A 27797-nucleotide genomic window follows, 5' to 3' on the forward strand; every position below is an offset into this window, starting at 1 on the left:
TGCAGCTAAAAATGGGAATTTTGGGGCAATATCATGTTATTTTTGCTAATACCAATAAAATGCCAAGTCATCAACATCAGCTGATATTATCAGCAAACCTATACATCAGCCCGGCTTTACTAAAGACCCACAAATCTGTTTCACACCTGTTTCACAGCAAAATATTATCCTAACTAGTGACAACATCTTAGATGTAGCCAATATATCTAGTATTTCTCATTATAAGACTCTTGTAAGAATATTATAAGATTATTCCACCTGTTTCTGTACATTTTTACTTGTTTTAAGTGATTTTATCTAGTGAAAGTGTCCCATACCATTGGCAGATTAGTTTACTTGTTTCGCGAAATAATGAAAGTAATTTTGCTTATTTCAAGAAATAATGCTAAAAACAAGAAACGTGAGGTGTCAATGGAAGATACTTTCAAAAGAGAAACCTGCCTAAAACAAGTAAAATCTATGTAGAAAATCTTACAATATTCTTATGAGGGTCTCATAATGAGAAATAGTAGATATATTGACTACTTTTAAAATTCGCACACTTGCTAAGATGTCATTTTTTGCAGTGTTCTGCCCATCAGGTAAATCAGACGGCCACTATGTTGTCCCATGTTTCAGTTAGAGAAGTCTTGTCTGAACTCAATGCATTCTTCAGTGAGGAGACAGTTTGAGCTGATAAAAAGGGAATGTTGAGTCTGCCAGTTCTGTTTTGTAAAGTCTTTTGCAACTTCCAGTATCGCTGAAAACCAGTGGTACCACATAGCTGGTGCAGACGATCCCTCCTCTTCACCTCCTGCTGCATTTAAAACGCAACCGTCTCCCTCATCTCTCTCAGTCGTCATCGTCACCCCTGCTTCGCCATGCGAGGAAAGCTGGAGATCCTGGCCATGGTGCTGGGGGCCATAGGCCTGGTAGGTGTCATCACAGTGACGGCGCTTCCCATGTGGAAGGTGACGGCCTTCATCGGTGCCAACCTCATCGTCATGGAGACACAGTGGGAGGGGCTGTGGATGGTGTGCGTGCGGCAGGCGGACATCAACATGCAGTGCAAGGTGTACGACTCGCTGCTGATCCTGCCGCCAGACATCCAGGCAGCCCGTGGCCTAATGTGTGTTGCCATAGTCCTTGCCACCCTGGGCATCCTCGTGTCTGCCTGTGGCCTCCGTCAGACCATCTGGTGGCAAGACCACGGTCAGGGCAAGAAGGTGGCCCTTGTGGGAGGGGCGTGTCTCTTCCTGGCCTCAGCTTTGGCGACGCTTATCCCTGTGTGCTGGACCACTAACACCATCGTCCGTGACTTCTACAACCCCAACGTGATGGAATCTCGCAAGCGTGAGATCGGACAATCACTCTACATAGGCTACGCCACCGCCATGGTGCTGCTGGTTGCCGGGGTGATCCTGATCTTTCGCTGTCAGAAAGGACACAACGAGGAGGAGGAAGGGGGTTATGCTCCAGCAGTGGATGAGCGCATGGACATGATGTCACTAAAGCGTACGCCCTCAGACTATTATGATATGAAACAGTATGTCTGACAAGATGTCGGACTTTTAATGTTTTTCCTGTTTGAATCTGGTCGTATAATTCTGCTATTTATGTAATAACGAAGCATAATTTATTATCAGTGACATTAAAACCTCGTCTTCTTTCTTCTTCACACCATTTGACACACCTGTTGCTGTTCAATCCCTGTTGTGATACAATTTATTACCCCCCCCCCCCTCATATCCAGTCAGAGTGTAGGAACATTGCGTATCATCCAATCTAATGTTTATATGTTCATAGATCATTTGGCTAGTGACTAGTTTGAGCTCAGAGTTATTAAGTTGATGAAATCCAATCCAGTTTAGGACACTTTCTGTAGCACTTTCATTTTCTAGCAGTTGTGACTCGCGAGTGAAATTTTGCTGCATATGCTATTTTACATGCTGTTAGTTTAGCTAGATGTTAGATTAAAGTGGCTAGCTCGAACATGTTTATTTTCCACACTACAGACTTTGTTGCTGGATGTAAATAATAAATAATGCTCATTTATAGCAACTTCATGACAGTAATGTGAGTAGAACTCGAAATAATAAAGCATTGTATGGGATGAGGTTTGAATGGTTGGTGGTTGGTGGTTGGTGATGAAGTGGATATAGATATATAGTCATACTGAGCAAAACTACAGATGTACTAACTGCTTACTTAATGTAACGACTGAAATCCATGTAGAGAAAATGCTCAAAATGTTATTAAATGTAATGAGGAATAAAATCTATTTATAATGATTTTCTGCTGATTTCGGGTCATTTCAAAGTTCTATTGATATGTAGTTTACCAGGCATTGGTTCTGTTATGTAAGTTTTTACTGTGAGCTTTCTGCATTCATACTTATCATAAGTGAGACAAAGACATGGATCTGGTACTGCTTTGTCTGCATACTTTCAGTTCAGTAAGAAGAAGTTTTGCTTGAGCTGAAGACAAGAAGATTGAATGTCATGCAGCTATGTATGGAACAGGGGTTGGCAACCCAAAGGTTAAGAAGGTCATTTTGTCTTTTTAATAAAAACCAAACCACCTTGGATTTTTGGACATTTTATGTCCATTTTACCATTGTGGCTGTAAATATATCTCAGTATGTGCTGATGTCCTAGTAAAGGCTAAACAATGTAATATTAAAACAAAAATACAGACTTGCTTTGCTCTGCTTTAAGCTGTAGCTCAGCTATAGCTGCTTTTCTCACATCTCTGACAGGATACTTTTCAGCAAAAGTAGAACAGTTTCTTGTAAAATGTCTCTCAACATTCAACTTTTTACGAGGCTGAAATCACTTCACATTCGCCGGCTTCTTGTTCAAATCTTCCTATTCCACCTTAAATGGTGCAGCAGTTACATTCCGACGCCTCAAGCACTATTTAAGGTGGAATGGGAGAATTCACACAAGAAGCTGACTGTGACTTTTTAGTGTTTCAGTTAATCTTGCTGAAGATTAAACGTATCAGGAAACCAGCTGGAGTGATTATAAACACAAATAAGTCCATTCGTCTCCAAATAATCAATGTCTGTCTTAAATCTCTCTCTTTGCCTTTTGTTAGCTGCTACCTAAGCAAGACTGTTGCCTGCATTGTTGTCAACCCCTGGTATAGTATGTGTCTGTATGTATGTGTCACCTTTTCTGGGAGTTATTCTATCACCCCCCAGAACAAAAAAAAAAACAAAAGCTCAGTTTTCATTTCACACCTTTAAACAACTTGATACCTCTTACCGAGATGCACACACACTGCTGTTTCCCATCTGCTGGCTGCTCTCGAATAATAAATGTACCATAAACACACAACAGCATGTTATATGATGCTGTAATTAACACTGTAGCCAAAAACATGTTCAGCCCTTTTCAGGAATAGAGTTCAAATTGAGTCCCGTTATCTTCTTAAAAGTGATTAAATGACTGTGCTTACTTAAGTTAGCATTTTAAACTCATTTAATTGTGTCTGACACATTTCTAGTATAACATGCAGTTTGTGTCAGTCACTACAACTGAGCGAATCTGAAAGTAGCAAGAACAGGAATGTTACCAGCATAAACCTCCAAAGAATGTGCAAAATCCATGCCTATAAAATCCAACCGCATGACAAAATAATATTTGGACATCACTGGCTGCTGCTTACAGACTATCTTTCACTTCTTTACCCTTTGTGTTCCGTCTATAATTGGATATATTCTATCTTCACAAATCCAGGTTTAGCAGAAAACTAACAAGCTAATGCTTGAATAATTTAAGCCTTCCAGCATCCCAACAATAAAGGTTACTTATGTGTTCATTTATTACCACATTTCTATCATTTCGGAACGTTATATTGTCCGTTTACACTTCACCAGAAGTTCTGTCTGTGAGTCTCTCAAAGACTTATAGAACCTGTAAATAAGCTCATAATGTAAAGATGCTATGATGGCTAACAAGAATGTATTAAGTGAAATGAATGTGTGACATAGGCTGTCAGTACATTAAACCTGAAATCTGCTTTGAAATGTACTGGTAGTAACATCACACTGTTATATTACTGAGCAAATCATTCCTGATATCTGTTGGTTATGGCTTGCTGGTTCAAGTGGTAAGTGTTTTTTCTTTATTTGTTTAAGTCCTCATACTTTAAATTCAAGGCTTTTACTAGAAAAACCACACATAACTAAAGTCTACTTGGAACTTTCTCACCTAAAACTGCAGTTATTAATCTAGTGATGTTATACCTGAAGTTCGGGCGAGGTTCATGGCCGAAACTCCTCCTTCTTCCAATCTAACACCCTATAAATTATCCTAGCTACAGGCAGAAGCTCCAGCCCAAATTCTCAGAGCCCCTTCCTCCCTCAGTGAGTCTTTCCCTCAGTGACTCTACCACCGCCATGTTGATGGCAGGGTCTGAACTCACAAACTGTTGGTTATGCAGAGGGGAATTCCAGCCCCGCCCCCAACTTATTACCATGCCATCCAAGACTTCCACCACCCAACCCTCAAAGACTTCAACCTCCAATACCCCTCATCCATTATCATCTAAACCTGAAATATGAGCATGGCTGTTATTGTGCTAGCTACGCTAATGCTAACCAGCTCCTCTCTGCTAATGAGCAGTATAGTTAATATTTAGCAATTGCTGTTAAAAGTTTGACAAACGTGCGCTGAACTTTTTATTTGATTTGGAAAACCTGGATGAGATGGTGCAAAAGCGATGTATTTTAATGCATATTCTAAGTGTCGGTATTACTGTTTATTAATATTCTTAACATACTTCATTAACTTTTTCAGTAACACTTAGTATCATTAATTGTATTGTAACTTTTAAATTTTATTTTAAAAATGCTTTTAAAAGTTTATTTTACACACTGAAACTTATTTTTCAATATCACAATTGCAAAGATTGTTCTTCAAGGGTTCTGCAGTACAGAAAATGGTTCTGTATAGAACTGTGAACACTCAAAGAGCGCTTTGCTTGAGTATCTGGTTCTTCAGATTAACAGACAATGTGCTTTATATGGTTGTGTATAGAATTTTTGCAAAGGGTTCTATTTAGCACCAAAAAGGGTTCTTCTGTTGTTACATGTTTGACATTGTACTCAATAGAAAAACCCTTTTGGTACTGTCTAGAACCCTTCAAAAAAACACATACTCCACCAATCTGAAGAAACATTTCACGATTTACAGGACCGTTTAATCAGGCGAAAGGTTCTTTGAACATTTATGGTTCTACATAGATCCATTTGCTTTACTACAGGACCCTTGAAGAACCATCTTTTAAAAGAGTGTACTGAATAGCTTGTGAATTAGTAACCTTAATTTCAACAGCCAATCACTACTTATACAGTGTATACTGTGTGTACTGTACATCGTATATCATATGTTGTCTGTAAACTCTATGTACATTGTCTCTATATTGGATATAATACTGAAGAGACACCAATGACTGGAATCAGATCCCTTGTATTGTCCAATAAAACAATTCTGATCTGAAGTTTTTAAGGGGAAGGCCAAAATATTCTTAACTTTTAATGTACATTAAGTTAATGGCACAAAATATTATCCCAAGTAATTTTGTCCCATAAGTTTTCCCAGTGTCTTTCTTGTTACTCGTAACTGTGTGAGTATATAACTGAAATGTATATAATGCAGGGAAACTCTCCTTCTCTTGTTCTTGTTTTTGGCCATCAGCTGACAAGACAGGAAGACAAACATTCACAGCAGTTTCTATCTTTGTTTAGACAATTCAAGCTTAGCCAGTTTCTGTCTCTGATGCAAAGAAACCTGTCGGAGCACATTGTTGCTGCATATTTTCTCAGGTGGTAAAACTTCCTAATCTGACTTTCTGACTCTCATTTGGGACCAAGACGCTGGAGAAGAACACACAGAGAGATAAACCGATTCTCACTGGAAAACCATCTGATTCTTCTCTAGTCCTTTCGAAGCCATCAGCCGCCATGTCTTACACGGCTGGCTCTTATGCGGACAAGTCCTACGCTGGCCGCTCGTACGCGGATAAGTCCTACATGGACAGCACTTACACAGGCTATGATGACAAGACGGCCAAGACGGTGATCGAGGAGCAGCTGCTGAAGGAGAAGAAGAAGCGGAAGGAGGCCATGCACTGTGAGGTCGTGGCTCTGGTCATCGCCTTCATTGGCCTTATCGGCGTCGCTGCAGTGACGGGTCTGCCCATGTGGAAGGTGACGGCCTTCATCCAGGAGAACATCATCGTCATGGAGACACGCTGGGAGGGCCTGTGGATGAACTGCTACCGGCAGGCCAACATCCGAATGCAGTGCAAAGTGTACGATTCCCTGCTTTATCTGCCGGCGGACCTGCAGGCGGCTCGTGGTCTCATGTGCACCGCGGTGGCCCTCACGACCATCGGAGTCGTCGTTTCAGCTGTGGGCATGCGTTGCACCCGGCTGGTCGACTCCCGGCCTCGCGTCAAACATATTGTCCTGGTCACAGGAGGGTGCCTCTTCCTGGCCGGGTGCCTAGCCACCATCATCCCCGTCTCCTGGACGGCCAACGTTATTATCCAGGACTTCTACAACCCCCTGCTGCTGGACGCCCAACGAAGAGAACTGGGTGAAGCGCTCTACATTGGCTGGGTGACGAGTGCCCTGCTCTTCATCGCCGGAGTGATCCTACTGTGTCGACATGCTCCCCGCACCCAGGAGAAGGAGGACATGAACTCAGTGCTGTACAGGGCTGGATCTGCTCCCTACAACTACCAACCTGGATACTCTTACCAACCAGCCTACACCGCTTACCAGCCCGCTTACGGCTACCAGCCAGCTTACAGCATTCCACCACCACCAGGGTCTGTAGCCTATAGCCGACCTGCATACTGATGACGTCAGAGCGCAGAGATGGTCTCTGCCCCTCTTAGACTGATGCACTGTGGACATCTCTTTCACAAATACAGGTTTCCTGCTCTGGTTTTTAACCTTTTTGATGGTTGTCTATTAATTCCATTAATTTATGTACAATGCCCATGTGTCAGAAATTTGGGGACACCTAGACTGAATCTCAAGTGTCTCCTTCCTCCCTAAATAGTGCTCTAATTTTGGCTTCTATAGCCAAGTAGTGCAATAAATGTTCTATAGAGAGTCTTTCAGCTTATGGTTGGGCGAAGAAGCTTTTGACCTACTTAAGAGGTAGGGAGCCATTTGAGGTCCAACCCAACCCTTTCAAAATGTTTGTAATACATGTTTAAATGTGTCTGCCAATATTAGTCCCAATGCTGTCTTCCACAAAGGGCTCTTTGAGAGATGCAATAGAGGAACCGAAACAGATTTTCACATCATATGAAGTTTTTGGGTCACTTTAAGAGGTCTTCCTAGAACCTCCAACTTAGGTGAAGTTTCTTTGAACTTTAAAAGGTTCTTCACACCCACCAATCTTGTTTAGAAAAATGGTTCTCTAAGAAACCCACTGGTGGGTTTTGGGGATCCAAATGTTGGTGCTCATAACACTTTCCGGCCCCCATATTTGGAAATAATGCCAAAAATCAGGCTTTGGGATAAAAGAGTTTTAATAGTTTGGATAAGAAAACTGAAAATCATTATCAAAAAAACTTGCTCTTCATACTGAGGAAGATACTTTCAAGCAGATAAGATAAATAAAAGCAGTAGACCAGAGCTTCTAAACCTTTGTGGATTTTGTTTTTTTCATTACTTGACAGTAACAGTGAAACTAAAACACGAGGTCCCCAGATGTGAGAGGCGGTGTCTGTGAATACGTTATACTCCTAATCTCTTAACTCTTGAATTTTGTTTTGTTTTGCTTTAAAATCTCAATTTGAAATGAATGTTTTGAAAGGATCCAGTGGTCAAGGATTAAGGTTAAGAGCTGATGCCTTCCGAGAAGATATACCCCAAAGAAAATTCTACACGGACAATGAACAATGGAATCTTGCAGAACACAACTTTCAAAGGACACCATGCCAAAATGGGCAAAAGTAATGTTATACTTTGAAATGTATAATCATGTTTCTTCTAGCACTGTTTCAACCAATTGTTTGTAATAAAAAATAAAAAGAAAAGGAAAAAAAATGAAGGTACATGAAGACTAAGATAGTCTGCTTAATGCCTGTTCAACCCACAAAGCACCTTCATTAGTCAAACACATTCTCTTCTGGTGCTTAACCTGACTTCTTATCTGATTGCATTCTGTTAGAGTCTGCTCAGGGAAGGCTTGGCAGGGCTGGGGGAACCTGTCCGTGTGGTTTTTCTGAACAGGGAGACAGTGTGTTTGTCAGTACTGGGAAATCGAATGTTCCCGGATGGTGCAGACCTGTAGACACACCTGTAACGCAAACAGGACAGAGGACCAAAAATCCTTACATGCACGTATATACTCACTGGCCACTTTATTAGGTACAAGTTGCTAGTAAATGGTTGGATCCCCTTTTGCCTTCAGAACTGCCTTAATTCTTCATGGCACACTTTCAACAAGGTGTTGGAAACGTTCCTCAGAGATTTTGGTTGGTTATTTGAGTTCCTGTTGCCTTTCTATCATCTGGAACCAGTCTGCCCATTCTCCTCTGACCTCTCACATCAACAAGGCATGTTCGTCCACACAACTGACCGCTCACTGGATATTTCCTCTTTTTCGGACCGTTCTCTGTAAACCCTAGAGATGGTTCTGTGTGAAAATCCCAGTAGATCAGCAGCTTCTGAAATACTCAGACCAGCCCGTCTGGCACCAACAACCACGCCACGTTCAAAGTCCCTTAAATCCCCTTTCTTCCCCATTCTGATGCTCAGTCTGCACTTCAGCACGTTGTCTTGACCACCTCTACATGCCAAAATGCATTGAGTTGCTGCCGTGTGATTGGCTGATTAGCTATTTGTGTTAACAAGCAACTGAACAGTGTACACTGTACCTAATAAAGTGGTTGGTGAGTGTACATATACATAATCTCTGTTCTCTTCACTGTGATCAACAACTGTCAGAAATGGTTCTCAAAATGCCCCATGAGCACATATTTAGAGGTTGATATTGTTCACCAAATGGTGCACACCTAAAAAAGATGTCAAGGCTTCTTTAAAACCAGGAGTTCTGTACAGAACTATTTTCATGCTTAAAGCATTCTTTACATGGCTCTACAGATTGGTGGAGAATGTGTTGGATATAGTTGTACATACAACCAAGAACACTGAAAGAACAATTTGCATGCTTAAATATGGTTCTACATAGAACCTTTTTGTTCTATATAGCACCAAAAAGGGTTCTGCTATTGGATACATGCTTGATATCATTACAATAGTAGAACCCTTTTTGGTGCTACATAGAACCACTCACATTCTTCACCAATCTGAAGAACCATTTCACCATGCAAAGATCCATCCATCCATCCATCCGTCCATCCATCCATCCATCCATCCATCCATCCATCCATCCATCCATCCATCCATCCATCCATCCATCCATTTTCTAAGCCGCTTCTCCGTCAGGCTCGTGGGGGGGTTGCAGAGAACCATTTAAGTGTTATTTGTTCTTTGAGTGTTCATGGTTTTAAATAGAACCCTTGCCTTTACTAAAGAACTCTAGAAGAACCATGTATATGACGAACAGATTGCTGTGATTTCAAGTTTGTAAGAATAGAATGTTTAAAAAAAACATACACAATACATTCTCCATCAATCAGAAGAACCACTTCACCATTCAAAGAACAATTTAAGCATGAAATAGAACCAAAGAACCCCTGAAGAACCAACTTTAAAAGTGTGTAAATTATAAGTTAAATTACTTCATATGGTCATCCAAGCTATTTACTTCAGGCATGTACAACTGCTATATTTGGTACATATGATCGTTAAAGGATCTATTACTGATATCTTAAAGGGAAATTCCTCATAATTACACGGTTAAGATGCTCTGTAGAAAACCAGTGGTGGTGATATGATCAAATCAAATCAAATCAAATTTATTTGTATAGCGCTTTTTACAATGGATGTTGTCAGTTGTCCTTCAGTGTCCAGCCGGACATGTGGGCGGTTGTATACTCGGAAAAAAGCAAGCAGGTAAATGGAATTAGTTTTATTCTATCCGTTTGTACATAAACAGGGAATGTAAACATTTACAGAGTGTGGCTAACGACTCCGGCAGATCTGACTATGACAGCTTAACTAAAAGGAGAGAACCAGAAGGACACACAGACACGGCAGCACTCTGAAACAGTTTGGCATCCCTCCACTCCACCGTCCACAAACTTGAGTGACCGCGTGCGAGCAGCGGGATGACAGCACCAGCGTCTCAGTTTACTATAATTCCCTGTGTCCATGGACCCCTGGATCTGCTGCCTTTATCTAGGGGGGAACATTACCTACCAAAAGCTAAACTGAACAAGTGAGTTTTCAGCCTAGTCTTAAAGATTGAGACTGTGTCTGAGTCCCGAACAGTTTCTGGAAGATCATTCCAGAGTTTGGGGGCTTTATAAGAAAAAGCTCTTCCCCCAGCTGAAACCTTCTGAATTCTAGGAACTGTTAATAAGACAGCGCTCTGGGATCTGAGTGGTCGTGATGGCTCATAATGAGAAATAAGGTCTTGCAGGTATTCAGGGGCAAGACCATGTAGGGCTTTATAAGTCAGTAAAATGATTTTATAATCAATACGGAATTTAATAGGTAGCCAATGAAGTGATGATAGCACTGGACTAATATGCTCAAATTTTCTAGTTTTAGTGAGGACCCTAGCTGCGGCGTTTTGGACTAGTTGGAGTTTGTTTAAATTCCTGCTCGTACATCCTAACAGTAGCGCATTACAGTAGTCTAGCCTAGAAGTAATAAAGGCATGTACTAGTGTTTCTGCATCACGCAGGGACAGGGCATTTCTGATCTTGGCAATGTTGCGAAGATGTAGAAAAGCTGTCCTAGTGATGCTGCCTATGTGTTGATCGAATGATAAATCTGAATCTATTATAACGCCGAGATTTTTTGCTGCTAGTCCAGGTGCGGCTGGAAAGTCAGCCAGATTTAAGATTAAATCTGGTGATTTACTTCTTGCTAATTTTGGACCCTAATTATGAATATGACGTCCACCTCTAAAAGCTCCCTCACGGAACGTTATGCCATGAGACACTGTTTTATGATAGTTTTGAGAAGATTTTGTCCTTAAACTCCGTCGATGGTGGAGGGATATGTAATATGCGGGGTGTGATGAGGCAAAATAGTCTCCAGAGAAAACTTTCAGATCTTAGACTGTTTACCCATCATCAACATTCCACATAAATTCAGAAGACTTGTGTAGGTTCTCTGGTGGTCCTGGATGGTAAAATAAAATGTCAATATTTGTGTTGTAGTCATGGCGACCCCTGGTTCCTATTACCACCACTGTAAAGACATCTGGACCATTGTCCAGTGACTGTTTACATCCTAGCTATATAATAATGCAGTAAAATCAACGGAAATCCCTCTTAAACACTGGATATTAAACCAATGCTTTCCAAAACTGCTAATATAATATATGCAACAAAGACAGTTAGTGGGATTCCATTTGCATAGCGTCATATCTCAGAGTTTTAAAAGACACAACTTTGAATCTAGCTCATTTCCATGTATCAGGAGACTAAAGTAAGGTGTATGTGTCGAAACAGACAGCATAATTTCACCTGAATATAGAATACACAATGTAGATCAATTGCCAGACATCTTTACAGATACTACAAATAACTGACATAAGATTAAAATGTGATTAGTATATCAGGCCTTGTTGTCCCGAATAGCTTTCACTTGTTAATAGTAATGTTCTGCTCTCATCAGGTGCCCGCTGTTCCCTTAGGCATACCCAGCGCTCCTGGCAACACACTCGTAAGAACAACACACCATGTGTTCCAGCAAAACCAGGATTAACCAGTAACCAGATCTCAAAACAGCAGCTTTGATATTGCAGATTTAAAGGGCAATTCCACAGAATTGCCCGTGGTTGAGATGTAAACAAAGTCATTCACAGTGGTTTAATGCGAAATGGTGCATTATACAAAAACTTACCAGCTCAGATTTCATTACAGTGGTGTGGAGAGGAACCAAGAGTCACGATTTACTATTTTATTTACTATCCAGATGCAACAGTGAACCTACCCATGAGTTTTTATATGGATGGTGATGACGGTAAAATAGTGGTAAATCTGAGCTTTCTTTTCTTTGCAACACCCTACATTTACCTCCTCCACCATAAATGGATATGTTTTAGGCCAAAATCTTCTCCAAACTATCATATAAGAAGTTTCAGACATTAAGCTTCAGCACTTGATTCCTATCAGCAGCACTGTGAACAATTCTGACTCTGTAATTTTCTCTAGATCTGAGTGTTTCACACCAAACTGCTCTGAATGACTTCCGTGTATCTTAGTCGTTCAGTTATGCAAAAGTTTTGTTATTGTCAGTGATAACTAAAAAAAGATCAACTTCGGTTACTTTCCGGGTAAAACATTACTGAAGTTAATCATGTCCCATGTTACTGTTTGACCGCAGCTTCAGGCTATAGGGAGTGTTCGAGGTCACTGTGTAGTTCGTGCAAATAAGAAAGCATCCAGTGGAGACCGGTGAGTAGAGAGCGGCACTGTTTCTTCCTGCCCCTCCTCCTGCTGCTCTGCAGGCACAAACACTGCCACAGGAGGATACAATTTCATAGCAACCACCTCCAGATCCCACCCATCCTATTCTCCAGCTCAGAGACCAGGGGGAGGGAGAGGCAGGTGCATAAGCTATCGACGGCTCATTCGCTTGGATGCAGAAAAGCTCCTCAGGTAGGCAGTGTAGCAACAGTCGACTTCTCTTGTCAGGTGAGTTGCCACCTCCTGTGGATCACTCTCACAAGAGACGTGGTCTAGAAGAGCTGGTTTGCTCCGCAAAAGAGCTGATCTGCTTGTGTTCTTTGGGAAAACCGAAACTGAGAATTGATCTTTGTTCAGGAATTAAGAGCTGATCTAATGAGACTTCAGGAGCAAAGAGTAATCTAATGAGGCTTCAAACACCGAGAATGGTCTGTCAAGGCTTCAAAAACCAAGAGTTGATCTGACAAGACTGGAAGAACCAAGAGTGACCTAACAAGACTTATCTCCCTCACAGCATCCAAGCAGACAAAACCAAGAAATGGCAAGTGGGGCACTGGAGATCGCAGCACTGTGCCTGACTCTACTTGGCCTGATTGGGGCAGCGGCCAGCACGGGGATGCCCATGTGGCGTGTTACGGCCTTCATTGGTGAGAATATCATCGTCATGGAGACACGCTATGAAGGCTTGTGGATGAACTGTTACCGGCAGGCCAATATCCGGATGCAGTGTAAAGTGTATGACTCCCTACTGGCCCTGACGCCGGACCTGCAGGCGGCCCGAGGCCTCATGTGCTGCTCAGTTGCCCTGTCTGCAATTGGCCTCCTCGTGGCCATCATGGGGATGAAATGTACCGCCTGTATCCGTGACAACGACCGGGCCAAGCGGATGGTACTGATTGTGGCTGGCAGCATGATCATCCTGGGCTGCCTTTGCTGCCTCATCCCTGTCTCCTGGACGGGACATGTGATCATCAGCGATTTCTACAACCCTCTGCTGCTGGATGCCCAGCGCAGGGAGCTGGGAGAGGCTCTCTACATCGGCTGGGTGGCCTCTGCACTGCTCTTCGTGGGCGGATGCATATTCACCTGCTGCCATGAGTCCATAGATAAGGAGCCCGACCGAAAGCCTTACGGCTACGCCAGGAATGTTCCCTATGTGGCCTACCAGCCGCAACCCATGGCCTTCCAACCCAGACCAGCTGCTGTGTCCTACGGCTACCCTTCCAGGGAGCCTTCCATCATCCAGACCTCCAGACAGCCCTCTATGATCCAGCCATCCAGACAGCAGTCCTTCATCCAACCCTCCAGGCAGCAGTCCTTCATCCAACCCTCCAGGCAGCAGTCCATCCGCAGTGCTGTTGCCTACCTATGAGTGCTAACATTGAGACAAAGCTTAAATGTGGATTGCATGTAAATGTTAGAAAGAGTCTCTAACAGCCCACTGTATGTGCTCTATAGGTAATTTGTAGCTTGTGGAGAACATGCTCTTCCGTTTACGACAGGTCATTGAATTTAAGTGGACATTTCTCTGTTTCATTTCAGATAAACAATGATAAGATAAGATAAGATAAGATAAGATAAGATAAGATAAGATAAGATAAGATAAGATAAGATAAGATAATAATGATAACAGATAAACTGTCAACATTTCTGAGATTACTGGAATTCTTACAAAAAAATTAGTATAAATTATAGACTTTCTGTATCTGTTGTCAGAACTGGGAAATTTCACTGATTTATTTAAAGGTTCTGCATAATTAAATGGCTAAGATGTAAGCAGAGTCGTTCAGAGTGGTTTGGTGTGAAACGCTCCGTTCTAGAAAAACGTATAAAGTCAGAGTTGTTATGTTTGCATTGTATATCCCATGACCCCCGGTTCTATCAACCCTGCTGTAAAGCGTCTATAATAACCATTTCACACCAAACTAATGATTGACTTGACTGAATTTTGAAGCTTGTCTTTGGTGTGTGTGTATCACGTATGTGTCTATTTCAAAATCCCATTTCAAATGTCAACATGTTTCAGTGTCTAAAAACGTTCAGGATTGTCTCAGGCAGCATGTCGCTGCTGTAGGAGCAAAACCTCGCATCTCCAAAATGGTAACTTTAGAGGAGAAGGAAAAAACATACTTCACTTTTAATGTAAGTCAATGGAGCCAGACTTTTTTTCTTAAAGTTTTATTAAAGTTATTTTGGGCCGTTTCTTTTGGTCCATTCTTCATGAAATTTACGAACAATGTAAAAAGCAACAGGCATTTTCAAATTATGACAAAAATGGAGATACGAGATTTTATTCTGATATGCAGAATATCAGAAATATTTTTTCCTATATTAACATTGTGTTAGCACTGAATTCACTGTGATGCTGGACTACATGTTGATAAATGTGTGCTTTATATGAAACAGTGAAAGCCCTTTCCTTTGTGAGGGATGCATTCTTGTGGTGGGACTTTATTCGCTGAGGTCCGTAGCACTGTGAGCACGAGCGTCTTGGTGATCTCTATGCCCTCAGGCTCTAGCTTAGCCAAACAGGAGGTGAAACATAAAACAGTGTGCAGCTATTGTTTGAAATTCTTTAAGCTGACACGCCCGCACATCCAAAGAAACCTGACAACATGCAACTACAGTTGAACCAGAAAAAGAAGACAAACTGCTTACCTACCTTTACTGAAGGAGGCCTGTATAAATCCTTTAAAGTCGTTTTTCTTTAAGGGTTCTTTAGTAAAAGCTTCTACAGTTGTTTGCAACAGTTTTGGCCATAAAATGTTTAATTTGCCCCCTGTAGAAAATTAATAAAACATGTAAGCTTACTAAAAGAGTAGCATTAAAAAGGTATTGCTGCAATTCATAGAACCTTTTTTGTACTGTCTCCTTCTACCTCCACTAATACGAAGGCCTTCAAATTGGTATAGAATTTTTACGTGAACATTCTTTAAACCTTTCGAAAGTTCTTCACACTGACAAACCTAATCTAAACATGGTTTCCTTAAGGTACCAAAAGTGGTTGTTCTATGTCCTCATTTTGAATTTAGAGGAAAGTTAATGTAGGAAAAGTAAAAAGGGTGAGATTTTTCCTGTCTGGAAAAAATTTTAATGTGAAATATGTTTGTAGAATATATGCAAAAATTTGAAATTGGCCAAAAATCATTTGTCACTCAAACATACAGTATGTATAAAGAATCAGAATGGAAATATTAAAGGTATCGTAACAAATATAGGTTAACAAATACATATTTGATATATAACTATTGAACTATATATTGAAATTATGTGATTATTTTAGGATGTACGTCAGTTTTGTTCACTGTAAAATATGTCATTATATTTTTATATAGTCTTTTTTTTATATTTTTATATACTCCATATTGGATGATGTAATACTGAATAGCGTGTTTATCCAGACTTCACTCCATCATTAGGGTCAGAATCTTACTGTGGTGGTTTCTGGATTATAAGCAGCATAGCAAATTTGTGGAGCTGTGAAGTAATTAGGCTTGAAGTGTCCATCCAAATTTCTTGAAGCCACCTTATTATAAAGCAACATTGTCTTGACTGGCAGCTAGATTCACTTCATATTGAGTAATGTGAACAAAGGCTTTATGGTGAAACTACACCTGTGTAAACAAGTCAGATATGGAAATTGAATTTACATGTTTCTAAGACAAGGCAAATGAGGGAGCGCTGTGCATGGTAGGACTGAGAATCTCACAACTATCTCTATTACCAGTGTGTCTAATGAAAATTCTCTTTAGAAGTTTTATATATCATTAAATACATAAAAACTGTCAGGTGTGATCAGATCATCGTGTGTGTGTACAGTGTTTCAACAACACTATATTAGTTACAGTAAAGTACAGCACAGTTTTAGAATGGTTTAAACATATTTAGTTAAAAAACAGTTCATGGTTTCAGTGGGAAATGATTCGTTTCTTGTGGAGTCCCACAGGGTTTAGTTTTAGGGTCTTTGATTTTTTTCTTTGTACATGTTACCTCTACGTGTTGTCATTAGGAAACAACATGTTAATAGCTATGCTGATACATAATTTTACATTTCCATTTTTCTGATGATCAAGACAGGCTTACCAGTTGTGTGTCAGATATTTCTTTCAAAATTTATACAACTAAATCATAAAAAACCTGAAATGCTGATCATTGGTACTAAAATGTAGAGAAAGCTGCTTTATAAAAAGCTCAGCTCTTTAGCTTCACATACCAAACCTGAAGTACTAAACCTGGGTGTGATCTTAGACTCTGAGCTCTGTTTTATCCCACATATAAACACAGACTCTAAAGTAGCTTTTTATCTTTTGAGAAAATCCTTAAAGTTCAGCCTTTTCTGTCTCAGAGCAATGCAGAGAAACTTCATAATGCATTTGATACAAGCAGAGTTGATCACTGTAATGATCTTCTTACTGGACTTCCTAAGAAAACCGTACATCCCTTATAACTCATACAAAATGTGGCAGTGCAAATGCTAACAAAAACAAAAAATAGCAAGATCATATCACTCCCGTTTTTAAAGGAACTACACTGGCTGCCTGTATCGTTCAGGATAGGTTTCAAAGTTCTGCTGCTAGATTTTAAGGCTCTAAATGAACTTAAAACATCACTTAGATCACAAAAATGTCTGTTTATGTTCCATCACGTGATCTTGGATCTGCAGATACTGACCTTCTGCAAATACCTTCTGTAGAATACAAAAACATGGAGAGGCCTCTTTCAGTTACTCTGATTCTAAATTGTGGAGCTCAGTTCACCTTTTATTAGACAGTCAAGCTCAAAGCTCACTATTAAGAAACATCTAAAAACATCTCAAACTCAGCGTTTAATTTAAACTCTATGTTTCTTTGGAGTTCATCTTTTTCATTTGATCTGAGTTTTTTTCTTATATGATTTTAAATGAATACTTCTATATATATTTCTCTTATTACTGTTAAGCTTTATCACCTGTCTGTTAAGCACTTTGAGCTGCCAACCGCGTGAAATGTGCTGTGTAAATAAAGATTGCTATTATTATTATTATTATTATTATTATTATTATTATTATTATCAATGTAACACTGTTGGAACTGCTGCTACTACAGCCACAGTGGTGTTTACAAATCTCAGAGATATCCAAGTAAACTTGGTAGATCCACAAAAGTGGCATCTTGTTTCAAACAGCAGTGTTGGAGGGATGTGACTAAACAGTTTTGGGCCATGACTCCTTGCTAACACAAGTGGTGAGTTCTGGTACTGCTAGTGCAACTTGAGCTGGAAGAGAACCAGTATAAAGTTTACAGTATAAAAGATGCAGAAATAATGTAGATAAATATGGAGAGAGTGAGTAAGGGTTTGTGTTTGCATGTTAGTAAGAAAGTAATGTTTACAGCCACAGCCCACATGAGAAACGCACAACAAACACATCCTCAGCAGAAGCCCTTATCCTCCTGAACCAACCCAAAAAGAGCAGATCACTTCCCATAACAGAGAAGGGTCTAAGAGTCAGCACCCTTTCCACCATTTCACATTTTGCAGGCACACAGACATCCAGGATCCTCTCTTGCGCAGCCTTGTGAAGACTTTGAAAGGATGCCATTATCTTTAACTTTTGGATTATATTGACCATGAACTACAATCCACCCACCTTCTCACTGGATCTGGTGTTCTAGATGTTCATCTTTAGGTTCCAGCTGTAAGGGGCTTTAACTTTCTAGGGTGAGTGACGTCTCTTCAGCCTTCATCCAGGAGCCTGAGCTGATTATCAGAAGGGTTTTGGCTTCAGCCAGTCTGCTGCAATTCCTTTTGTGACTGTCACAGGGCTACTTTGTTACTATCTTTACTGCCACTCGGATAACTATTATCTTCCCCACCACTGGGATAACTAGTTACTAATTTCCTACCACTGGGATAACTAGTCTCTGTATTTCCTTCTACTCGGGGAGCTGGTTACTACCTGCCCTGCCACTTGTATAACTCATTACCATCTGTCCTGCCACTGGGATAACTATTTATTGTCTGTCCTGCAGTTGAGTTAACTAGTTACTGCCTATCCTGCCACTCAGATAACAAGTTACTTTCTGTGCTGTTTCTGGGATAAATAATTACTATCTGCACTGCAGTTGGGATAATTAGTTACTCTCCATCCCGCTACTGGGATAGCTAGTTACTCTCTGTCCTGCAACTGGGATAACTAGTTACTGTCTGTCCTGCTGTTGATATAATTGAAACTGGGATAACAAGTCACTATTTGTCCTGTGCCTGGGATAACCGCAACTAGGATTACTATTTCATGTCCCTCCTGCCACTGGGATAAATATTTACTAGGGCAGCTATTTAATCATTCTTACTGGACTGCACTGCCACTGGAATAACTCTCTACTGGACTGTGATCTTTCTCAGGATTTGTGCGGCACTGCTCAGACTTTCCGTGTGCAAGTATTTGTATATGAACAATGGTTGCTGCGTGTGAGCTCATCGCCCTTTGCCTGGGCATCATCGGACTGGTGGGCACTTCCGCAACCACAGGCCTCCCCATGTGGAAGGTGACAGCCTTCATCCAGGAGAACATTATCACTATGGAGACACGCTGGGAAGGCCTCTGGATGAACTGTTATCGGCAGGCCAACATCCGTATGCAGTGTAAAGTGTACGATTCCCTGCTGTATCTGCCTCCGGAGCTCCAGGCAGCCAGAGGCCTTATGTGTTGTGCTGTGGCTTTGAGTTTCCTAGGCTTGTTAGTGGCCCTCCCAGGCCTCCATAGCACAGCCTGCCTTCAGGATCAACTGCGCATCAAGGCCCTAATTATCAAAGTTGCCGGTGCCATGGAGATCATGGCTGCACTCTGCGTAATCATCCCCGTCTCCTGGACAGCCCATGTCATCATCCAGGACTTCTACAACCCGCTGTTGCTGGATGCCCAGCGCAGGGAACTGGGTGAGGCACTCTACATTGGCTGGGTCACAGCAGCCTGCCTCCTCGCCTCTGGTGTCGTCTTCCTCGTCTGCCGATCTGCTTCAGAATCTGACTTGTCTCAGTTTTATCGGCCCATGTACGCAACCAATAGCACGACTTTGTCCCATGTCCATCCCTTTATGCCCACTCCGAGTCCACTCAGCTCCATACCCCAGCAGCCGCTCCTACCCAATCACAACCTGTACCCTCAGCCGTCCATATCTTCAACCTACAGCCCTGTAGCAGTGACCCCTGATGGCCAGCCTGTGCTTTACAGTGGCCAACATGTCCCTCCTAATGTTCCTGTGGTGTACAACGCCAATATGATGCCCAACCGCCAGACCCACCTGCCCGCACATATTTCGGGGAGACTCTCCACACCCAGAAACTCCACTCACCCTAGTGTGATGTCTGCACCCCCTCCTCCCCCACACAACAACATACAGCTCACCCAACACACACCTGTTTTGTATGAATATGGCTACTCCAGAGACAGGCCGCAGAGCCCCGTGTCCCACACCAATTCTGGAATGTACATATGAGGACATTTTTACCACACTGTCTGTAAACCTTCTATCCCTCCAAGGGAGTATAAACAGCTCGGAATGACACTTCATAATTTAAAAAAAAATCTCCTGCCTTGTTACAAAACAGGGCTTGTTATTTTGTATCCAATGCAAACTGGAGGAGTTATTCTTAGTCATTCTTACTAAAACTTCTATATTTAATTTCATTCATAGTTCAATCATTCAGATGTCATTCGAAGTGATGTTTCAAGAGAAACTGTGAGTTGTGGTGGTGATAGCAACCAGACATCCACCTCTAAAAGCTCTCTTACAGACAGTTATGTGAAATGGCTATGAATTCACCGCCTGATGTCTGAGATGCTGGTTTTTTTTTTGGCCTAAAATGTATTTTTGAAATCCATTCATGGTGGAGGGATACATGCAGGGTGCTATGAGGCAAAATAGTCCCCAAAGAAAAGGTATTATTTCAGATTTTCCATCATCAACATTATATCCATTTGGCAGAAGCTCTTATCCAGAGCGACTTACAATTGGATCATTTTACACAGGCTGGCGAAGGCAGTGTTAGGAGTCTTGCCCAAGGACTCTTATTGGTATAGTGTGGGGTGTTTGCCCAGTCTACAGCTTGGAAGGCAGAGGTGCTACCCACTACACTATCTAACCACCATTCCATATAGTAAACAAAAAGTCTAGATTTGTGTTGTAGTCATGGCGAGCCCTGGTTCCTATCACTACCACTGCAAAGAAATTTCAGTGAGTTTTCCTGGAAATATTAGAAGTGCAGAATCAAATCTGCTCATGCGGAATGTATGGAATGTAACTGTTGTTAATAATGTAACTATACAATTGATAATTACTTAGTAATAATAATCACATGGTGTTATCTTGTTGTTAAGAAACACAAATATAAAAATGACATAAATATACATGAATTTTATGTAAGGGTATTTTTATTTTCCGTGTGGTGTAGGTGTCATAATTATGTGTTGGCTTGTTTTTGTAGTTTAAAGTTAAATGAAATTATAAACTTTTCCTTTATCTTCCAGTCAGCGTACGTATGATATTGCTTAGAAATGAGCAAAGATATTGTTCCTTTTGAAAATTCCTTACAGTTGGAGTAAGACGTGTTGTAGGTTGACTTTAATGTTTATGGCGATAATCTAATAAACTTTTATGCTAAAACTGAGGATCATGTTTAATTTTAGTCTCTGACACAAAGAGTCAGTGTACTGTACACACTGAGCCGGGGGGACGCAGTGTTTCCAGAACACGTGCTTTATGGTAAATACCAGTTTCTGGGAAACATGACTCTCTTATCCTGTTTAGAGCTGATTGTATCGACACTGGATCCTCAGTGTTTTTGGGCAGTTGGTTTCCTTATAGTAGGCCGTCCTTCACCACGGCAACCCGGAACAAGACCAGAACAACACTGCAGTTAGATGGAGATTGTTTACCTTCTACTGTTAATTCATAACTTTCACTCTCTGTCTGTCTATCTAGACTATATTTACAAACGTATTCAGTCACCCATCCAAATCATTGAATTCAGGTGTTCCAATCACTTCTACAGCCGCAGGTGTATAAAGCCAAGCCCTAGACCCACAGACTGCTTCTACAGACATTAGTGAAAGAATGGGTCGCTCTCAGGAGCTCAGTGAATTCCAGCGTGGTACTGTGATCGGACGCCACCTGTGCAGCAAGTCCAGTCGTGAAATTTCCTCACTACTAAATATTCCACAGTCAGCTGTCAGTGGGATTATAACAAAGTGGAAGTGATTGGGAACGACAGCAACTCAGCCACAAAGTGGTCGGCCATGTAAAATGAAAGAGCGGGTCAGCGGATGCTGAGGGGCATAGTGCACAGAGGTCACCAACTTTCTGCAGAGTCAATCACTACAGACCTCCAAACTTCATGTGGCCTTCAGATCAGCTCAAGAACAGTGTAGAGAGCTTCATGGAATGGGTTTCCATGGCCAAGCAGCTGCATCCAAGCCTTACATCACCAAGCGCAATGCAAAGCGTGGAATGCAGTGGTGTAAAGCGCCGCCACTGGACTCTAGAGCAGTGGAGACGTGTTCTCTGGAGTGACCAATCACGCTTCTCCGTCTGGGAATCTGATGGACGAGTCTGGGTTTGGTGGTTGCCAGGCAGACAGGCAGACCGAAAGACAGACAGACAGATAGATAGATAGATAGATAGATAGATAGATAGATAGATAGATAGATAGATAGATAGATAGATAGATAGATAGATAGATAGATGTCTATCTGTCCGTCTATTTATCTATCAATCAGCTTGATGTCTTTATTAGCTGACCTGTACAGTTTATTAATATCTAGTCCAGTGTGACCGACCTGTTCAGCTCTCTGTACAACAGTGATTTCATGTAGTGTTTCTGTTATTTTGGCCATCACCTGTATATAAATAAGCTAAAGGACTTTTTTCTTTGTTTTCTTGACCAGTAGAGGGCGCCAGACGTCCACTTCATCTGTAACCTGTAAAGGGAAGCTGCTCGCTTGTAGCTTTAAAGTCATTCTGTGAAATCAGAATCAGCGCAGACACTAATATCTCATTGATATTTCAGTGAATGGAGAATCTGTAATCCTGTAATACAGCAGATTATATTCCCTCCGCCCTGTCAGAGCAACCCGAGTGTACACACAGCAGGCGTATTACTGTCAATCTGTTTAATAAAGGGCTCGTTTTACCGGTGCTGTTTCACACACAGCTCATTCCCAGGTTCTGAGTGGACACAGGTCAGCGTATGAAATTATCATTTTAATGTTTGATGAAGTGATTTGCGTTTATTCTTCTCAGTGGAGGAATAAATCTGCCCTTTAAATCTGGCAGACATGATATTTTAGGAAATTGATATTTTAAAAGTGGGTTAAATGTAACTTTCACTCTCTCTCTCTCTCACTCTCTCTCTCTGTGGTTCTCTCTCTCTCTCTCTCTCTCTCTCTCACTCTCTCTCTCTGTGGTTCTCTCTCTCTCTGTCTCTCTCTCTATCACTCTCTCTCACTCTCTATCACTCTTTCTCTCTCACTCTCTCTCTATCACTCTTTCTCTCTCACTCTCTCTCTATCACTCTCTCTCTCTCTCTCTCTCTCTCTCTCTCTCTCTCTCTCTCTCTCTCTCTCTCACTCTCTCTCTCTGTGGTTCTCTCTCTCTCTGTCTCTCTCTCTATCACTCTCTCTCTCACTCTCTCTCTATCACTCTTTCTATCTCACTCTCTCTCTATCACTCTTTCTCTCTCACTCTCTCTCTCTCTCACTCTCTCTCTCTGTGGTTCTTTCTGTCTCTCTCTCTCTCTGTCTCTCTCTCCCTCTCTCACTCTCTCTCTATCACTCTTTCTCTCTCACTCTCTCTCTCTCTCTCTCTCTCTCTCTCTCTCTCTCTCTCTGTCTCTCTCTCTATCACTCTGTCTCTCTCTCTCTCTCTCTCTCCCTCTCTCTCTCTCACTCTCTCTCTCACTCTGTCTCTCTCTCTCTCTCTCTCTCTCTCTCTCTCTCTCTCTCTCTATCACTCTCTCTCTCTCTCTCTCTCTCTCTCTATCACTCTCTCTCTCTATCACTCTCTCTCTCTCTATCACTCTCTCTCTCTCTCTCTCTCTCTCTCTCTCTCTCTCTCTCACTCTCTCTCTCTGTGGTTCTCTCTCTCTCTCTCACTCTCTCTCTCTGTGGTTCTCTCTCTCTCTCTCTCTCACTCTCTCTATATCACTCTTTCTCTCTCACTCTCTCTCTCTCTCTCTCTCTCTGTCTCTCTCTCCATCACTCTCTCTCACTCTCATTCTATCACTCTCTCTCTCTCTCTCACTCTCACTCTGTCTCTCTCTCTCTCTATCACTCTCTCTCTCTCTCTCGCTCTCTCTCTCTCACTCTCTATCACTCTCTCTCTCTCTCGCTCTCTCTCTCTCTATCACTCTCTCTCTCTCTCGCTCTCTCTCTCTCTCTCTATCACTCTCTCTCTCTCTCTCTCTCTCTCGCTCTCTCTCTCTCTCTCTCTCTCTATCACTCTCTCTCTCTCTCTCTCTCTCTCTCTCTCTCTCTATCACTCTCTCTCTCTCTCTCTCTCTCTCTCTCTCTATCACTCTCTCTCTCTCTCTCTCTCTCTCTCTCTATCACTCTCTCTCTCTCTCTCTCTCTCTCTCTCTCTAATCGTCTGTAGATTAAGATCTTCTATCTCCTGCTTTAATCATTTCCTCGTGTACTGGAGCCGCCGCGCGCCTCAGCCGCCAGATTTGCCGTTAATCTCGCGCGCTGGTCTGTGTTGTCCGTGTGTGTGTGTGTGTGTGTGTGTGTGAGGATCAAGTGGCGCGAGCCCTCGGTACCTGGTGGAGTGCGCGCGCCCTGAGAGGAGTGGAAAGTAAATGTCCGGGACCCCGCGCGCGAGGCGGGCATGAGCCGCGTGGGGAAGGAGAGCAGCGCGTGCGGGAGCGAGGAGGACGCGGTGCTGCTGGAGCGGAGACGCGCGAGCACGTGCGCGCCGCAGCGATGATGAGGGACGGGCGCGAGCTCCGGGACGCTGAAGGGGCAACGGGACCGCAGTGAAGCGCCATGGCCAAGATCATCATCCCCCTACTGTGGCTCGTGACGGAGCTCCGCGCGAGCGCCCAGCAGGTCCTGCGCATCGGTACGTAGTGACCACTAATGCGTTAGTGCGGTCCGGTGGTGACCAGTGCAGTTAAACAGGCCACCGTGTGAAAATACAGGAGTAAAGAAAACTTCACATTTTCAGAGTCAAAACTGAAACTTTGTTACATCTGTCAGCTCAGCTGGTGTGGCACAGCCCCCAAGGATGGACTAAAAACTTTGGGTGTTCATTCAGGGCTGTATGAATGTATATAACACTGTAGGTGTTCATTCAGGACTGTATGATTGTATTTAACACTGAAGGTGTTCATTCAGGACTATATGAATGTATATAACACTGTAGGTGTTCATTCAGGACTGTATGATTGTATTTAACACTGTAGGTGTTCATTCAGGACTGTATGATTGTATTTAACACTGTAGGTGTTCATTCAGGACTGTATGATTGTATTTAACACTGTAGGTGTTCATTCAGGACTGTATGAGTGTATTTAACACTGCAGATGTTCATTCAGGACTGTATGAATGTATATAACACTGTAGGTGTTCATTCAGGACTGTATGATTGTATTTAACAATGTAGGTGTTCATTCAGGACTGTATGAGTGTATTTAACACTGTCGGTGTTCATTCAGGACTGTATGATTGTATTTAACACTGTAGGTGTTCATTCAGGATTGTATGATTGTATATAACACTGTAGGTGTTCATTCAGGGCTGTATGAGTGTATTTAACACTGTAGGTGTTCATTCAGGGTTGTATGATTGTATATAACACTGTAGGTGTTTATTCAGGACTGTATGATTGTATTTAAAACCGTAGGTGTTCATTCAGGACTGTATGAATGTATTTAACACTGTAGGTGTTCATTCAGGGCTGTATGAGTGTATTTAACAGTGTAGGTGTTCATTCAGGACTGTATGAATGTATTTAACACTGTAGGTGTTCATTCAGGGCTGTATGAGTGTATTTAACAGTGTAGGTGTTCATTCAGGACTGTATGAGTGTATTTAACACTGTAGGTGTTCATTCAGGGCTGTATGAGTGTATATAACACTGTTGGTGTTAATTCAGGACTGTATGAGTGTATTTAACACTGTAGGTGTTCATTCAGGACTGTATGAATGTATATAACACTGTAGGTGTTCATTCAGGACTGTATAGTGTATTTAACAGTGTAGGTGTTCATTCAGGACTGTATGAGTGTATTTAACACTGTAGGTGTTCATTCAGGGCTGTATGAGTGTATTTAACAGTGTAGGTGTTCATTCAGGGCTGTATGAGTGTATTTAACACTGTAGGTGTTCATTCAGGACTGTATGAGTGTATTTAACACTGTAGGTGTTCAGTCAGAACTGTATGAGTGTATTTAACACTGTAGGTGTTCATTCAGGACTGTATGATTGTATTTAACAGGGTATGTGTTCATTCACGGTTGTATGAGTGTATTTAACACTGTAGGTGTTCATTCAGGACTGTATGAGTGTATTTAACACCTTAGGTGTTCATTCAGGATTGTATGATTGTATATAACACTGAAGGTGTTCATTCAGGACTGTATGATTGTATTTAAAACTGTAGGTGTTCATTCAGGACTGTATGAATGTATTTAACACTGTAGGTGTTCATTCAGGGCTGTATGTGTGTACTTAACACTGTAGATGTTCATTCTGCTCTGTGAGGGTGTATTAAGCACTGTCGGTGTTCATTCTGCACTGTGAGAGTGTATGTAGTGTTGTAGATGTTTATTCAGCACTTTGAAAGTGTGCTTAGTGTTGTAGGTGGTCATTCGGCACTGTGAGAGTATGCTTAGTGTTGTAGATGTTTATTCAGTACTGTGAAAGTGTGCTTCGTGGTGTAGGTGGTCATTCAGCACTGTGAGAGTGTATTTAGTGTTGTAAGTGTTATTTCAGCAATGTGAGAGTGTGCTTAGTGTTGTAGGTGATCATTCAGCACTGTGAGAGTGTATTTACTGTTGTAAGTGTTCATTTAGCAGTGTGAGACTGTACTTAATGCTGTAGGTGATCATTCAGCACTGTGAGAGAGTACTTAGTGTTGTAACTGTTCATTCAGAACTATGTGAGTGTACATAACACTGTAGGTGTTCATTCAGTACTGTGAGAGTGTACATAACACTGTAGGTGTTGATTCAGCCCTGTGAGAGTGTACTTAGTGTTGTAACTGTTCAATCAGCACTGTGTGAGTGTACGTAACACTGTAGATGATCATTCAGCACTTTGATAGTGTACTATGTATTGTAGGTGTTTTTTCAGTACTGTGAGAGTGTATTTAACACTGTACGTGTTCATTCAGGGCTGTTTGAGTGTATATAACACTGTAGGTGTTCATTCAGGACTGTATGAGTGTACTTAACACTGTCAGTGTTAATTCAGGGCTGTATGACTGTATTTAACACTGTAGGTGTTCATTCAGGGCTGTATGAGTGTATTTAATACTGTTGGTGTTCATTCAGGGCTGTGTGAGTGTAGTTAAAACCGTAGGGGTTCATTCAGGACTGTATGAGTGTATTTAACACTGTAGGTGTTCATTCAGGGCTGTATGAGTGTATTTAACATTGTAGGTGATCATTCAGCACTTTGATAGTGTACTTTGTATTGTAGGTGTTTTTTCAGTACTGTGAGAGTGTATTTAACACTGTAGGTGTTCATTCAGGAACATATGAGTGTATTTAACACTGTAAGTGTTCATACAGGGCTGTATGAGTGTATTTAACACTGTAGGTGTTCATTCAGTACTGTGAGAGTGTATTTAACACTGTAGGTGTTCATTCAGGAACGTATGAGTGTATTTAACACTGTACGTGTTCATTCAGGGCTGTGTGAGTGTATATAACACTGTAGGTGTTCATTCAGGACTGTATGAGTGTACTTAACACTGTCAGTGTTAATTCAGGGCTGTATGAGTGTATTTAATACTGTTGGTTTTCATTCAGGGCTGTGTGAGTGTAGTTAAAACCCTAGGGGTTCATTCAGGACTGTATGAGTGTATTTAACACTGTAGGTGTTCATTCAGGGCTGTATGAGTGTATTTAACATTGTAGGTGATCATTCAGCACTGTGAGAGTGTATGTAGTCTTGTACGTGTTTATTCAGCACTGTGAGAGTGTCCTTAGTGTTGTAGGTGTTTATTGAGCTCTGTGGGAGTGTACTTAGTTTTTTAATA

At 41.6% G+C, this 27797-nt stretch overlaps 6 protein-coding genes across 10 annotated transcripts in view; 5 read left to right on the forward strand and 1 right to left on the reverse strand.

Moving 5' to 3' along the window:
* The window catches only part of LOC108410424, a 34168-nt gene extending 15890 nt beyond the window's left edge, over positions 1-18278 (reverse strand). The window contains exon 1 of the mRNA XM_017681490.2: positions 18188-18278. The gene's annotated coding sequence lies outside the window, so the exon portion shown is untranslated. The remainder of the gene's footprint in view (positions 1-18187) is intronic.
* Positions 861-1535, forward strand: LOC108410418 (claudin-4-like). Its single transcript, XM_017681480.1, has one exon. The coding sequence runs from the start codon at positions 861-863 to the stop codon at positions 1533-1535; it is 675 nt and encodes a 224-aa protein (XP_017536969.1).
* On the forward strand, positions 5855-8064 carry zgc:110333 (uncharacterized protein LOC550497 homolog). Its single transcript, XM_017681489.1, has one exon. The coding sequence runs from the start codon at positions 5951-5953 to the stop codon at positions 6851-6853; it is 903 nt and encodes a 300-aa protein (XP_017536978.1). The 5' UTR covers positions 5855-5950; the 3' UTR covers positions 6854-8064.
* Positions 12535-14713, forward strand: cldn8 (claudin 8). 4 transcript variants are annotated; one of them, XM_017681494.2, is made up of 2 exons: positions 12535-12789; positions 13076-14713. In XM_017681494.2, exon 2 carries the CDS (start codon positions 13100-13102, stop codon positions 13931-13933), a length of 834 nt encoding a protein of 277 aa, XP_017536983.1. In that variant the 5' UTR covers positions 12535-12789; positions 13076-13099; the 3' UTR covers positions 13934-14713. The 4 variants fall into 4 exon arrangements, with proteins under 4 accessions (XP_017536983.1, XP_017536982.1, XP_017536980.1 ...); XM_017681493.2 differs by having other exon boundaries at positions 12535-12753; XM_017681491.2 differs by having other exon boundaries at positions 12536-12789; positions 12919-14713.
* A 198-nt stretch (positions 18279-18476) lies between the features above and the next one.
* On the forward strand, positions 18477-20360 carry LOC108410422 (claudin-8-like). Its single transcript, XM_017681488.2, has one exon. It carries the CDS (start codon positions 18996-18998, stop codon positions 20034-20036), a length of 1041 nt encoding a protein of 346 aa, XP_017536977.1. The 5' UTR covers positions 18477-18995; the 3' UTR covers positions 20037-20360.
* Positions 20361-24236: 3876 nt separating this feature from the next.
* Positions 24237-27797, forward strand: part of grik1b (glutamate receptor, ionotropic, kainate 1b) — a 59627-nt gene continuing 56066 nt past the window's right edge. Inside the window, exon 1 of one of the 2 annotated variants that reach the window (XM_017681508.2) lies at positions 24237-24653. In XM_017681508.2, the coding sequence (XP_017536997.2) occupies positions 24578-24653 (76 nt within the window). In that variant the 5' untranslated portion in view covers positions 24237-24577. The remainder of the gene's footprint in view (positions 24654-27797) is intronic. The other variant, XM_017681507.2, reaches the window with a different exon arrangement.

This window comes from Pygocentrus nattereri, chromosome 17 (genome assembly GCF_015220715.1).
Source record: "Pygocentrus nattereri isolate fPygNat1 chromosome 17, fPygNat1.pri, whole genome shotgun sequence".
Taxonomy (NCBI): domain Eukaryota; kingdom Metazoa; phylum Chordata; class Actinopteri; order Characiformes; family Serrasalmidae; genus Pygocentrus; species Pygocentrus nattereri.

Excerpts from the sequence above, each read along its gene's own strand:
- LOC108410418 (XM_017681480.1), top strand. The coding sequence starts at position 861 with ATGCGAGGAAAGCTGGAGATCCTGGCCATGGTGCTGGGGGCCATAGGC.
- zgc:110333 (XM_017681489.1), top strand. The coding sequence starts at position 5,951 with ATGTCTTACACGGCTGGCTCTTATGCGGACAAGTCCTACGCTGGCCGC.
- cldn8 (XM_017681494.2), top strand. The coding sequence starts at position 13,100 with ATGGCAAGTGGGGCACTGGAGATCGCAGCACTGTGCCTGACTCTACTT.
- LOC108410422 (XM_017681488.2), top strand. The coding sequence starts at position 18,996 with ATGGTTGCTGCGTGTGAGCTCATCGCCCTTTGCCTGGGCATCATCGGA.